This window comes from Dendropsophus ebraccatus, chromosome 10, assembly GCF_027789765.1.
Source record: "Dendropsophus ebraccatus isolate aDenEbr1 chromosome 10, aDenEbr1.pat, whole genome shotgun sequence".
Taxonomy (NCBI): Eukaryota; Metazoa; Chordata; class Amphibia; order Anura; family Hylidae; genus Dendropsophus; species Dendropsophus ebraccatus.
In genome coordinates, this window is record NC_091463.1 from 89,995,352 (window position 1) to 90,011,221 (window position 15,870).

General features: G+C 41.8%; 1 protein-coding gene across 2 annotated transcripts; it reads right to left on the minus strand.

Annotated features, from left to right (window-relative positions):
• Nucleotides 1-4,466: 4,466 nt before the first annotated feature.
• On the minus strand, nucleotides 4,467-8,196 carry LOC138765754 (UPF0746 protein DDB_G0280785-like). Of its 2 annotated transcripts, XM_069942800.1 has the most exons (5): nucleotides 8,093-8,196; nucleotides 6,759-6,770; nucleotides 5,445-5,540; nucleotides 5,134-5,222; nucleotides 4,467-4,726 (listed from the first exon to the last, which is right to left on the minus strand). In XM_069942800.1, exons 1-5 carry the CDS (start codon nucleotides 8,154-8,156, stop codon nucleotides 4,706-4,708), a joined length of 282 nt encoding a protein of 93 aa, XP_069798901.1. In that variant the 5' UTR covers nucleotides 8,157-8,196; the 3' UTR covers nucleotides 4,467-4,705. The 2 variants fall into 2 exon arrangements, with proteins under 2 accessions (XP_069798901.1, XP_069798902.1); XM_069942801.1 differs by lacking the exon at nucleotides 6,759-6,770.
• Between the last annotated feature and the right edge of the window lie 7,674 nt (nucleotides 8,197-15,870).

The following is a 15,870-nucleotide window of genomic DNA, read 5'->3' on the forward strand; positions in this document are numbered from 1 at the left end:
TCTAGAGCTGGAGAGGGTACAAAGACGGGCAACTAAACTAATAAGGGGAATGGAGCATCTTAGTTATGAGGAGAGATTAAAAGAATTACATTTGTTTAGTCTGGAGAAGAGACGTTTAAGGGGAGATATGATTAACTTATTTAAATATATAAATGGCCCCTACAAGAGATATGGGGAAAAGATGTTCCAGGTAAAACCCCCTCAAAGGACAAGAGGGCATTGCCTCCGCCTGGAGAGACAAGGGGGCACTGCCTCCGCCTGGAGAAAAAAAGGTTCAATCTCCGGAGGCGACAAGCCTTCTTTACCATGAGAACTGTGAATCTGTGGAACAGTCTACCCCAGGATCTGGTCACAGCAAAAACAGTAGAGGGCTTCAAAACAGGGCTAGACAAGTTCTTAGACCAAAATAATATAGATGCATATGTATAGAACCTATCACCCCTCCCCCTTCCCTGTATCCATCCCCTCCTTGGTTGAACTTGATGGACATGTGTCTTTTTTCAACCGTATTAACTATGTAACTATGTAACTATGTAACATATGCAGGAACCGGGCAACAGTTCAAAAAAGGACTGCGGCACCGACTTCCCCACGCCGGTGACGTTCTATCCCTGTGAAACACTTAAAGTAAATGTATTCATGGTACATTCACTTTAAACATTCGTAGGATGCCTTCACACACACCGGATCCGCAGCGGATTTCACACTGCGGATGCGCAACAAAATCCGCAGCAGATCAAATGTCAGTTCATCCCCATGAGAATACACACTCATAGTGGGGCTGACCTCCCGCTGTATGTATGTTAACCCCATCACCTCCTCCCCGCTCTGGTTTGCTTCAGTGGTTCTCGGCAGAACATCCCGCTCAGCCAATTGGTGGCTGCAGCGGGGCAGCGCACTGATTGGCTGAGCAGGATGAGCAGGCGCCGGGAACCCCCGAAGCAAACCAGAGCGGGGAGGAGGTGATGTATGCTCCAGCCGCTGGGGGGTTAACATACATACTCACAGCGGGATGTCAATCCCGCTGTGAGTATGTATTCTCATAGGGATGCACTCACACTGGATCAGCAGCGGATTTTGCTGCACATCTGCTGAAATACGCTGCGGATCTGGTGTGTGTGAAGGCACCCTTAAAGGGGTTTTCTGGGATTGTGAGTGCTTGATCCCCAGGACCCCACTGATTAGAAAAGCAAATATGGCAGAGCTCAATACAATACTTATGGGGTTGTGACGCTCCAGTTCATTACTCTAGGGTCCAAACCCCCATTAAACATATTTGATTATTTATTTTCGGGGAAGGTTTTCCCTGAAAACCCCATTATTATGAATGTTACATTTTTTTGTCCGCTGACAAATGAGATGAACTGAAATTCACAGTTGTTGAAAGGTCAGACAATGAATCACAGGGTTGCGACCTCCAATAGATGACAATAGAAATAGAATTTTCCTCCTTCTGGAATGAACCGATTTATAATACTTGAATATTTAAGGGTTAAACTTTTGGGGGATTTTTTTCTTTGCATTCCAATACAATGGAACAAATATTTTAAACAAATATGACAAATGGAGGGTCAAAAGACTTTCGGGGCATTCTACAAAGTCTTAATTTATTTTATTGTGTGTTCAGTATATCTCTATATCTCAGTATCTGTCTATATAAAGATGTATATTTATTATGTGTATCTTGACAAATTGTTTTTCTTGCACATTTTATATATTTTTTATTTTAGTGTATTTAATAAAATTTACAAACATGTTAAATGATTTTCGTGCCTTGTCTATGTTTCCAAAAAGTATTCATCTTATGACATTAGGCAAATCACTAAACCAGTGCTTCAATAGCAATCAGGTGGGCGCCACTAGGGAGGCTCCAACAGGTGGGGAGTTGCAGTTGCAGGGTGGGGAGATAGTTTTGACAGGAGGGGCAACACCAATCTCTGTTTAAGAAACCAGCAGTTTCATCATACAGGAGGTGATATTGGCTTGGATAGTGACCCTATTGACAGCACAGAAACACATGTAATTTCTGGAGGTTCACCATGAGATCACATGATATAATTTTCAGATAGAAAGTAAGAACTAGAGGGTGTTTTATTTAAGGGCAGAGCTTGTCCCAGGTCAATGACCTCATCCAAAAGGTGTCCCAGGCCCTTATACTGTTATAACTTTTACAGTTACAGAGCTGACCTGTTGTCTGCTGGTCCCGTACTGTCTATATCGCATTTCTATATGGCATGTCAGTGTGGGTGCTGACTGTTAGTGTAGCAGAAGCCAGTCTCTGGTGGTTCTATACTCTCTATATCACATTTCTATATGGCACTTCAGTGTGAGTGCTGACTGTGAGTGTAGCAGAAGCCGCTCTCTGTTGGTTCTGTACTGTCTATATCACATTTCTATATGCCATTTCAGTGTGGGTGCTGACTGTTAGTGTAGCAGAAGCCACTCTCTGGTGGTTCTATACTCTCTATATCACATTTCTATATGGCACTTCAGTGTTGGTGCTGACTGTGAGTGTAGCAGGAGCCGCTCTCTGTTGGTTCTGTACTGTCTATATTACATTTCTATATGCCATTTCAGTGTGGGTGCTGACTGTTAGTGTAGCAGAAGCTGCTCTCTGGTGGTTCTATACTCTCTATATCACATTTCTATATGGCACTTCAGTGTTGGTGCTGACTGTGAGTGTAGCAGGAGCCGCTATCCACCACACTAGTAAGAGGGTAGTGAGACATAGACTGTGCGGGCCCGGTGCCCTCTACAGTGTAAATAAATACTGTAATTTTCGGAAAGTAAGATGCACATGACTATAAGACGCATTCCTTGGTTTAAACCAATGTAAATGTAAAAAAAATATTTTACGCTAATAAATCTTCTCTGGTTTGTTAGTTTAGAGTCATCACAAATGGTTCATACTACAGCTATCCAACGTAGGTTGGAGTCACATAAGAATAATATAAGGGTATTTCTGTATCATGGCCCCTGTCCTCAATGTATATTCAAAAATTTGGGAGCTCAAGCCATCAAGTAACGGGGTACAAGAAAATGTCCAATATAGACTCAGCAATGAATACAACATACAATTATATAAGAAGAAGGAAAGGACACATACAGCACTAGATGGTGTACCAACTAGTCTGTGTCCCTTCTTTGTGATATTTATTGCTAAGGTCGCTATCCTGACTGTAAGTCTAACCACCCATACTGCCAGCATCATGTATAGCGGTATATAAAATAACCAGGCACCAGTGTAGGACCTTATTATAGCCCGCCTAGTAAATCTGTGGTCAGTGTCATTTGATTCTCTTTCCATTAGGTGTCGCTATACGACCACAGATGTTGTAATTTATAGTTTAGCATTGCTTCACGGAAATCGGCTGACTCACATTATATGCAAACATGTTCATTATATATCTTGGGCAGCATCATGAAATTTTTTTATTTTTTTATACATAAACAAAAATGGTTAAACTTAATTCCTGTGCAATAGGTCTTCTTACCTCAGTTCTGTAGATACCACATGTATAAGTCATGAGGACCATAGAAATAATAAGTACAGTTATATGCTAAATAATAAAACACTGGGTAACAATGCCTCCGTAAAGGACCTGGGGGTATTGGTGGACAGTAACCTCTTCTATAGTGATCAGTGCCAGGCAGCAGCTGCCAAGGCTAATAAAATAATGGGAGGCATCAAAAGAGGTATAGATGTTACAGATGAGAACATAGTTTTGTCTCTTTATAAATCACTGGTCAGACCACACATGGTATATACTGTGTACAGTTTTGGGCACCGGTATATAAGAAGGACACAGCTGAACTGGAGCGGGTGCAGAGGAGGGCAACAAAGGTCATTAAGGGAATGGGTGGGTTACAGGACCAGGACAGGTTATCAAGCTTGGGGTTATTTACACTAGAAAAAAGACGTCTTAGGGGCGAGCCGATCATAATATACAAATATATGAATGAACAGTACAGAGATCTTTGTAGTGATCTCCTTACTCCTAGGTCTGTAACCATGACAAGGGGGCATCCTCTACGTCTAGAGAAAAGAAGATTTCATCATCAGCATCGACGCGGGTTCTTTACTGTACGAGCGGTAAGACTGTGGAACTCTCTGCCACATGATGTTGTCATGGCCGATTCATTAGTTCAGGGAAGGCCTGAATTATTATCTTCTAGAGAAGTCCTTAACACAGAGGATCAGTTCTGTTTTTTCCCTGCACTGTGGAGGTTTACCCAACCCGCTCAATAATATTAGTCATTAGTTTAGTAACATTATGTTTGTCTATAATTGTGATAGATAATAATAGTAATAGATAGTAATGTCAATAGTCAATCAGTAGTTATCCAGGTTTTTTCATATGGGTCACTGTTTGTAATATATGACTATGTCATGGTCATTATAGTAATAGCAGAGACCTTCAGATACACGCAGGACACCAACGTTTTTTTAAATAATTTATTATGTATTTAAATTAGAAGAAATAAATACAAATCACAGGTTTATGGATGATCAGAACCCTTCATGGCTCAAGGTCAAACATCTCCAGAGGCAATATGGCGGACATGGATGGAGATGCCAAGGTCCTACGATACCTCTGAAGATTTCACCTACATTGCCATCACTGTAAACATATGCAGGAGGAACTGTACAAAGTATAAGGGTTCTTCATGTCCCAGTCTCTGGTTCCAGAATGTTTAGTTACAATTATGTTCTAAAGAAGAAGAACTGCAAAAAATAAAATATATGTTAGATATTGGGGTTCACGGGGTGTTGGTGGAAGGTCATACAAAGGGAAAAGCTGTAAATAATGGAGATCCCCCAAGTTAAAGTTATGTCAAATCATAGGATCGCCTTAAAGGGTTTAAAGGGATTATCAGTTTTCAAAATTATGACCCCATTTCTCCTGCGACCTAATGCAAGATCTTTGCAATCTATAATACTGGTGTCTTCTTATGTGATAGAGATGGTTGGGTCACTTAAGGCACCAGGGACTGGAAGAGACTGTAACCTCTGTGATCTGTCACTTGGCTGTGGCCTCTAGAGCAGTGCTCATCTTATCCCTTAGTTTCCTCTCCATGCCCCTGTAGCGGTGACCTCATTGAAACCAATGGGCATTGTTTTCAAATACTTACAAACAGGCAGGGCATCAAGAGGATGAAGAAGAGGATGAGCGCAGTCAAGACGATGATGACGATCTCCCCGCGGCTGATGCGAGGTGGCGCTGCAAGAGGAGATGTGAAATGAAGGATTACATGAGTAATGTCGCCCCCTATAGGCTGATGATTTCCTCTTTTTCAGTCCACATGATATAAGATAATTCTGCTATATAATAATCCAGGTGTAGTAGGATCAATATAAAGTGAACAAAAAGATTTCAAGAATATATCTGGGAATTGCATTATGGGTTTATGGCGGCCGTGAGAGAACAGATATAAATACATACATGATGATGAGGCTGTAGTGGTAGTTGTAGCTGTTGTAGCTGCTGTAGTTGCTGTTGTTGAATTTGTTGTTGCAGATGTTACAGTTGTACTTGTTTCTGTGGAGACAATGAATGAAAAATTAAATGTCACTATACATTAGATACATAAGGATGGCTATATACCGTACATAGTATATGGGGATTACTGTCTTTGTACAGAACCAAATAATAAACATAGAGACCATTCTGAATTATAGAGCAGCTGCCAATAACAACTCTATAGAAATTGGTATTAGGGGGCAGAAACTGATTTTGAGCCTCACTAGCCACCAGACTCCTCAGATGTGTCCAGCTCTAGTTAAAGGGGTTATCCAGGCTTAGGGCCTGTTCACACTTAGCAAATTCAGTGGAATTCTGCGGCGGAATGCCGCTTGCCTCAGTGTCAAACTTTGTGTCTATGGGAAGGCTCACGTAAGCCTTCCCATATGCACACTGTTTGACAATGAAGGAGGAAGCTCTCCGCCGCAGAAATCCGCTGAATTTGCACAGGCCCACAGGGAAAAACATGGCCACTTTCGTCCAGAAACTGCACATCCCCTGTCTCCAGCTTGGTGGGATTTGGCAATTAATATTCATTCACATCAATGAAACTAAGATGCAATACCGCACCCAAACTGAAGACAGAAGTGGTGCTGTTTCTGGAAGAAAGTGGTCATGTTCTTCTAAGCCTAGACAACCCATTTAAAGGGATATTCTCCTCTTAGATTGTTATCCCCAATGCATAAGATAGAATAGGACAAGCTGATCATTGAGGGTCCGACTGCTGGGACCTCATCAAGGAGGTTAAGGGGGATGTAATCATGTCGCAATGAATGGAGCACTCATTGGGCCGGCACTCTGTGGGGCTTAAAAAGGGTTCAACAGCTTCATATCAAATGAATGGGGTAGTGGCTGTGGTGAGGTGAGAGATCTAGACATTGTAGGGTAATTGTGTCCCCGTACTCAGGATCAGTGGGGTCCCAATAGTCAGGCCCCCAGGTATCAGCTTGTTATATCCTGGTTACCAATCTGAGATGGGAATAGCCGTTTAATAAAAAGAATAAGATAAGTAAGAAACAATTGGGAGGTGAGTAATACTTAATATTACAACGACAGGTTAGGAGTATATAAAGGTGGGATATAGGGGAGAGTATATAATGGTTAGAGTAAGCTAAGAATATACAGTATACTGGTGAGAAGAATATAAAGGTGAGAGTATGTGAGGCATAGAGTATATAAAGGTGAGAAATCTATAAGGGTGAAAATATATAATAGTGAGAATATAGGTGTACTTACCTTGACAAAACACTGTAGGGAAAAAAGAGAAAAAAAAAACCATCAAGTAGTGTCCAAAATATTTGAGTATGTGGATAAAAAGATGAAACATTATTACTAAAACAGGATTTTAAGGGAGTGTCCAGGATTAGAGAAAGCATGGCTAATTTCTTGCAAAAACAGCACCACCCCTGTCCTCAGGTTGTGTGTGGTATTACAATTCTGCTCCATTCACTTTAATAAGACTGAACTGCAAAACTCCCCACACCCAAACTGAGGGCAAGAGTGGCGCTGTTTGTGGAAGAAAGTTTTTCTAAGCCTGAAAAGCCGCTCATGCGGCCGCTCAAATAACGGCTAAACAGAACTAAAGTGATAGGTCAAATGACTGTCTGCAGAGGACTGATAAACTGTATACAGAACAAACAAGAAACGAACACGTCCTATAGAGTGTGAGTGTCGCCCTCAGATTGCAAGTGAGCAACACCACATGTAGGCCGACATCTCTGGTGGACTGTGTAGAAAGGGTTTATGTTATTGTTATGTAGTGTAGTGAGTCTGGTTGATGTCAGTATGGATGGTGCTCTAGCACAGAAGAGGGAGTGTTTGCATGAGGGTGACACATGACTGCGATCTAAGGCTAGGTTCACACTGTGTTATGGCCCAGATTCATCTCAGTGTGTAAACTAGAACGAATGTTAGGGTCCCCATATACCTTACCATACCTGTTGCTTGTGGTGGGTTTGGACATTGGTATAAAGGGTTTGGGACTCCAATCGTCTACCAATAGATTATATTGTGCATGATGGAAAAGCCTGACCCCTTTGTTCTTGGAGACATAAGCCACAGTCATAACTCTCTGCAGCTCTGCACCTCTGCTTTATCTTACCTCTCCCTATAGAGAACATAAGAACACCTGGCCATGCCAAGCATTTCTGGGTATGTGTAGGATGGGGGAGATAAGTGCTGGTCGGATTGTTAAGCTGCCCATAGCAACCGATTACAGCTTACATACAGCCCTGGTGAAATATAAGCTGAGCTGTCATTGGTTGCTATGGGCAGTTTACACCCGTTGCTATTTCCCACATATTCATAAATCTGGTATTATTCAGCCATTTTCCATTTTAAGAGTATAAAATAGATATGTAAAATGTAAAAACAAACACAGTGTGAATCTGGTCAGACTACATAGAGGATTTATGTGTAGTCTGTTGCCGTGGAGACACATAAAACTTCATATATACAAAATGTTAATTCAAGATGATTTGCAAAGTGTCCATTATTAAATACATCCAATAGTAGCATCTCTAAGAATCCATCAATAAGCTGATCACTGACAGTAGTAGTTGTGCTCTTACCTTTGGCCTGTAGGGTGAGGAACACCAGCAGGATGAGCCCCCGGGATACCACCTTAGACACCATGATGATGTGTTGGTCGAGAGCAGCTGGAGAGTAGTGAGGATACTGGACACATGTTCTGCTTTTATACACTGCTGACTGCTGTCTGCTGCCATCACCGCCTCTTCCTCCTCATCCTCCTCATCCTCCATTATAATGTTATTGTTGATCTCACGACAAGGAATGCTGAGAGGATTAATATTGGCATCTGAACTATCCATACCTGCTGCCCTATATTACCCAATAGCTGATAATTGTAGGTTCTGCCAGTATCTATGTGACATGAGGACATAGATATGTAAGAGATATGTCGCCGAGCTACCAGATCTATTATCTATATTACTCACAACTAATTATATATCTACCTATATCTCATCTATCATCTATTGTCTATCAATTACTGATCTATACCTTATCTATTTATAATCTATCTATCTATCTATATCAAGGAATTCCCCACATCACGTCTTGTAGATCAAACAAAGTGATTTATTCCTTTTTGAAAGTTAGCAAAATAACAGGTGCAACACAGCAAAAGTGAGTATGATGCAACATTTCTGCGGTCTCCATCGCCTTTCTCAAGCATGTGGAGCGGTGGAGACCGCAGAAACGTCGCATAAGACTCACTTTTGCTGTGTTGCACCGGTTATTTTGCTAACTTTCAAAAGGAACTAGATTTGCATTTCCAGGGAAATACATAGTGCTTGAAAAGAGCGCCCCTTTACCAGTTACTTCCAGAGCGCCCCTTTACCAGTGACTTCCATTTAACTTTAATCTTGGGTGCCGTCCCTTTAAGAGCGACTTGGGTCCCATCCCTTTAAGAGCAACTTGGCTCCCGTCCCTTTAAGAGCGACATGGGCCCCTTTAGGAGCGACCTGGGTCGCTTTAAGAGCAACGTGGGTCCCTTCGCTCTTAAAGGGACCCAGGTCACTCTTAACGTAACCCAGGTCGCTCTTAAAGAGACCCAGGTCGCTCTTAAAGGTACAGTACCTAGGTCGCTCTTAAAGGTACCTAGGTCGCTCTTAAAGGGACCCAGGTCGCTCTTAAAGGTACCCAGGTCGCTCTTAAAGGGACCCAGGTTGCTCTTAATGGCACCCATTTCACTCTAAAAGGGACCCAGGTCGCTCTTAAAGGGCCCCAGTTGCACTTAAAGGGACCCAAGTGGCTCTTAAAGGGAACCAGGTGGCTCTTAAAGGGACCCAGGTCGCACTTAAAGGGACCCATTTTGCTCTTAAAGGTACATATTTCGCTCTTAAAGGGCCCCAGGTCGCTCTTAGAGGGACCCAGGTCACTCTTAAAGGGCCCCAGGTCGCTCTTAAAGGGACTTATTTCGTTCTTAAAGGGACTTATTTCGCTCTTAAAGGGGCATATTTTGCTTTTAAAGGGACCCAGGTCACTCTAAAAGGGACCCATTTCGCTCTTAAAGGGACCCATTTCGCTCTTAAAGGGACCCATTTCGCTCTTAAAGGGACCCAGGTTGCTCTTAAAGAGACCCATTTCGCTCTTAAAGAGACCCATTTCGCTCTTAAAGGGACCCAGGTTGCTCTTAAAAGGACCCATTTTGCTCTTAAAGGGACATATTTCGCTCTTAAAGGGACCAAGGTCGCTCTTAAAGGGACCCATTTTGCTCTTAAAGGGACCCAGGTCGCTCTTAAAGGGACCCAGGTTGCTCTTAAAGAGACCCATTTCGCTCTTAAAGAGACCCATTTCGCTCTTAAAGGGACCCAGGTTGCTCTTAAAAGGACCCATTTTGCTCTTAAAGGGACATATTTTGCTCTTAAAGGGACCAAGGTCGCTCTTAAAGGGACATATTTTGCTCTTGAAGGGACATATTTCGCTCTTAAAGGGACCCTGGTCGCTCTTAAATGGACCAATTTCACTCTTAAAGGGACCAATTTCACTCTTAAAGGGACCGATTTCACTCTTAAACGGACCAATTTCGCTCTTAAAGGGACCAATTTTGCTCTTAAAGGGACCCAGGTCGCTCTTATAGGGACATATTTCGCTCTTAAAGGGACCCAGGTCGCTCTTAAAGGGACATATTTTGCTCTTGAAGGGACTTATTTCGCTCTTAAAAGGACCCAGGTCGCTCTTAAAAAGGACCCAGGTCGCTCTTAAAGGGACCCGGGCCGCTCTTAAAGGGACCTAGGTCGCTCTAGCAACATGGGTCTTTTTAAGAGCGACATGGGTCCCATACCTTTTGGAGTGACTTGGGTCCCTTTTAAGAGCAACTTGGGTCCCGTCCCTTTAAGAGCGACTTGGATCCCTTTAAGAGCTACATGGGACTTTTTAAGAGCGACTTGGGTCCCGTCCCTTTAAGAGCGACTTGGGTCCCGCCACTTTAAGAGCGACTTGGGTACCTTTAAGAACGACTTGGGTCCCTTTAAGAGCGACATGGCTCCCGTCCCTTTAGGAGAGACTTGGGTCCCTTTAAGAGCGACTTGCGTTCCTTTAAGGGAGACCTGGGTCCCTTTAAGAGCGATCTGAGTACTTAGAATGGTAAAGATCATTGCTCAGTTACCATGACAATCTTACTCATGTCAGTGAGACAAAATGGTTAAGGACCTTCCATATATTACATCTTCTATTGGCCAATAGTGGACATGTGACTGTGGATGTTGTGATACAATGCATGACGAGACCTTAGAGTTCCTATTGGCTGCTATATTTCAGCTATTTGCATATGTGCTGTGATTGGCTGTTAGCGGTTAGAGTGTGGCCATTATTTGCAATGGGCCATTATTTTCTATGGGAAATTCGGGGTCTTTAAACGTAAATTTCTTAAAAACGACAAATCCGATCAAAACGAAAAATAGATAGCACACCACACACCGCCGAGGGCTTCGAAACGCAGTTCGATCAGAGTCTGTGCACAAAGCGGTTCGGGCTGTATTACGCGCAGAAAAATGGCTGGAAGAAGAAGAAACGGAAGAAGAAGAAACGGAAGAAGAAGAAGAAGATTACGGATTACAATATAGTGCTTTTCAAGCACTATAATAAATCACTTCGTTTGATCTACAAGACGTGCTGTGGGGAATTCCTTGATATAACTAAGTGGTTCCTGGTCACAGCAGTCCCTGCTGGCACTCGGACTCCACAAACTGGTGTAGTGCTACCTGTATACTGTGTTATCTATCTATCTATCTATCTATCTGTGGTTTCCCACTACGGGTGTTTCGTTTTTGTCTCTTACACCTGTCGCAAAAGCTTCTTACGCTAGGTTCAGTGGTGATGAAGGTAGTAGTCTATAGTTTCACCACAAGATGTCAGTATTTTATATGTATGCTCTAATGTGTTGCACAGTTGAAGTTAGCAAAGGGTTACTGTTTTATGTGTACCATGTGCTTTTGCCAGCCTATAGTAGATGCTCTTTCCTTCTTTTTCTAGCACACATTCCTTTCCACCACTCACAGGGTACCTTACTTAGCCCCTGTAGGAAGTTACTTGGTGGGAAGAGGTATAGCGTTAGTTCTTCCCAGTTTCTCATGGGAGAAGGACACACAGAACAGACGTCCCTGCTGTAGCCAAGCCAGGGCCTAGCTCTGCCAGGACTCTTGTCTGGAACAAGTCAGTTCAGTCTAGTCTGGTTGAATCTAAGACACGTGTGTATGCAGATGCAACTAGAGACACTCCGTTCTTTCAGTATTCCTACTACTGCTAGACACTACAGAGGGAGAAGAGTCTGGGAATATCCTAGCCCACGCTGTGAACCAGTCTAAAAGGTGCAGGGCAGTATCCTGATACACAAGAGGAAATAGCCTGGATAGGGCAAAGCTATCAAAGGGTCTATGTATTCTATCTCGCAGTGCAGGTAACTGGGAAGACTCGGAAGCTGAGCTTCACCCAGATAACCAGGGCTGGGGCTTGTATCACCCTATTAGGATGAGTAGCTCGACGCTGTAGGGAAGAAGGTGGTCATACTATAGAGAAAAAATAATGGTAGTCAGCTCACCTCCTGTTTGGGTCTGAGAGGATCCTCATGTGAAGAGAGAGGGTGCACGGGTCTGGCTTCGGCCAGCTGCCAATTCGGGATGAAAGTAACAAAAGTGGTGGTCCCAGCACTCCGCAGTTAAAAATATATCAAAACTTTATTTCATTCCAAAATGGTTAAAAAAGCTCATATATGGTGAACAGCAAAGGACCTATGCGTTTCGCACGCATGCGCGCTTAATCATGGTCCTGGGACCACCCCTTTTGTTATGGTCACGCTATAGTCTATACACGGGTACAAGTATCTCTCACTCTCAAGTATTCTCTCTAGTTCAGCAAAGTACATCGCTACATTGGGTTGGGACTCCCTCAGCAAACTCTTTTCCTCTATGCTGCTCTACTCTACTTTCAACTCTTCAAGCACCGCTACAACTACCTCTACTGTGTTCTACTTCTACAAGCATCTCCTCAGCACAACCAAGTTTAAGCACTACAGTCGGTGTAAAGATTTATCTATTTGCTGCCAAAGTGTTTTGTACTATCCAGAGACTGCACAGTAAAGCTATTATATTTCTATACCACTGGGAATCTTTTCCTCCGCACCAGCACCTATACACACTAACCATATACCTTGGGTTATTTTTTCGCTTTCTGTGGTTGGCAGTACCGATAGTCCGGGTGGGTCAATTGCCACTCAGGACTACCGTTGCAAGAGCCCAAGGGACCCATTACTGTCTTCTATCTATCTACCTATCTATCTACATATCTATCTAGAAAAAACAAAGTTCACGCAGCACTCTAAAGATTTAGGTTCTGCTGGGTGCCTGCTGTCACACCTTGGTCCACAGGTGTTTTATTTAGACAAACAAAAAAATCGACTTGCAGCACATCCAGACTTGAAGGTGAAAATTGTGAAAATTTATTCCATAAACGATACACAAGGAAAAAAGCGAAGTTTCGCTCCTCCAATAGGAGCTTTCTCAAGCCAGTGAATACACACATGTAACACAAGTGTTTTATATATTCATTAATGATCCTACCAAAAAAGGCCTAAATAGTGCGGTCTATGCGCACCCGAAACTATCCAACACAAAAAACAAGAAAAACCGAATGCAAGACCAATGTAAATATAAATATTTTTTATTATTATTATTGGTATATCAAAAAAAGAGATTTAAAAATACATAATGGGGGGGCTGAAGCTAATACAAATCCCCATACAAACGGTGGATCAAAGAGTTCTTTATACATAAAATGCTATATCAAACGGTAGGAAGAAAATATAGACAACCTACATATACAAACATATATACTGGGCACTGGGTTGGTACTACATACAGCAAGTAAATAACTCCCACAGTGGGTATATGGCAGAGAGACATATAAAAAAACGCCATAAACACATAGTAGATATTACCCATACATGTCCTTAGTATATAAGTCCACCTCACCGTACACCCGACGCGCGTTTCGCGTGTTGCTTTCTCGAGGGTGATCAATAGTCTTGATAGTCTACAAACTAAACCTTTGATGTCGTACAAGAGAGCCCCCAATATCAGGGACATTGTGGTTAAAACGGATGTCACTCCATTAACCCACTCTTCACTTACCTTTCTGGGTCCGCGTGCAGTTGGCTGCTATCCATGTGGTGGCTGTGTCAACTGCAGGTATGTCCAGAAGGGTCAATTTCTTCAACACCCCACTACGGGTAAAAGATACAAAATCAATAAATTTTTGAATTGCAATTCTGAATATACTATCTATGTATTATGGTGTCCTTGCAAACTCCTTTACGTAGGGGAGACCACATACGATGTAAAAACCAGATTGACCCAGCATCGTTATACTATTAGGAAAGGCAAACATGATTTGCCGGTATCCAAACATTTCTTGGACTTAAAACACCAAGAGAGTGATCTGAAGATCATGTTCATTGACCAAATACCATCCTTGCCTCAGGGAGGGGACCGTTTATCCATGCTTAAGAAAAGGGAACTACAATGGATATTTCGCCTAGGGTCCTTGAAACCACAAGGACTGAACGTTGATTATAAAATATTACCCAAATATTGCTTTGTTAGATAAAGTTCTCAATTTTTGTTTCTAGCCCATGATGCTGAATGCCAACTCTTGGAGTATCGATGAATACACTTATTTATATATATATACATGAACGTTAACTTGTTTTCCTAACCATTTAACTTTCTTTTTTTTTACATATAGATAAACATGTTGTCAAGCTTGACCATTGGGGCTAATGTCGTGGAAACTCACCGACAGTGACTCAACTTCGCATATCCCTTTCACATTGCCTATATATTACTTACCGTCCAGAAAAAATATCCATAGCAACCGAGGTGATTCACCGTTCACCATCCACAAGGCCGATTCCAGATGAGCCCCCACAGATAACTCTGGATCCTCAGGATTTGCATCCCTGTGAGAGAGGTTTGCTACCTGACTGAGATCGCCCCCCGCGGACGGAGGGCAGCGGAATTCTGTGATAATCGGTTGGTCTCATCTGTTGGGCTGAATAGAGGAACCGATGTTCCTATACGGTGTCTTCACCCGATGTTACCTTTGGTTGCCTAGATACTGAGACGCCTTTGATTTTCCAATATGTCCGTGCGTTCCACCGGAGCGTGCGGTTCACGCCCATACATGGTAGGAGATGCCGTCAATGTTGCTGTCCATGAGGAATCCACTTTTGCCCTTTGTTTTGATTTTTTAAAAGAACTTTATGTAGGATCTTGATCCATTCCTTTCACATTATTTACTCATTTATTTGTTTTAACCACTTTTGGAATTAATTTTCCCATACATGAATAACCAATAGCATTATTTTGCTCACTTGATCACTCCCATTTTTGTACACGTCACTTATTGGCTCATTAATGAATGTATAAAACACTTGTGCTACATGTGTGTATTCACTGGCTTGAGAAAGCTCCTATTGGAGGAGCGAAACGTCGCTGTTTTTCCTGTGTATCGTTTATGGAATAAATTTTCACTATTTTCACCTTCAAGTCTGGATGTGCTGCAAGTCGATTTTTTTGTTTGTCTACATATCTATCTATCTATCTATCTATCTATCTATCTATCTATCTATCTCCTATCTATCTATCTATTATCTATCTATCTATCTATCTATCTATCTATCTATCTCCTATCTATCTCCTATCTATCTATCTATCTCCTATCTATCTATCTATCTATCTATCTATTATCTATCTATCTATCTATCTATCTATCTATCTCCTATCTATCTATCTATCTATCTATCTATCTATCTATCTATCTATCTATCTATCTATCTATCTCCTATCTATCTATCTATCTATCTCCTATCTATCTATTATCTATCTATCTATCTGTCTATCTATCTATCTATCTCCTATCTATCTATCTATCTATCTATCTATCTACATATCTATCTCCTATCTATCTGTCTATCTATCTATCTCCTATCTATCTATCTATTTATCTATATATTTATCTATCTATCTATCTCTGTAAATACATGACAATATTTTTGTACTCATTAGCTTTTATAATATAGTCACATAAAAATCTATTACATAACAGTAAGGAACCCTATAAAATGTAAACTTTTACTACTGTACACTTTAATACATTGTTAACCTTTCATATAAAACAATCATACATTGTACGCCTTCTGCTCAGTATGTAGGAGCCATGGTGCCCTATCACAGAGTGACACATATGCCAATGTACATAAAATGCAGGGATTCTTGTCATTCTGACCATAGTCCCTGCTCCTCTACATTGAGCAGAGATACATTATACA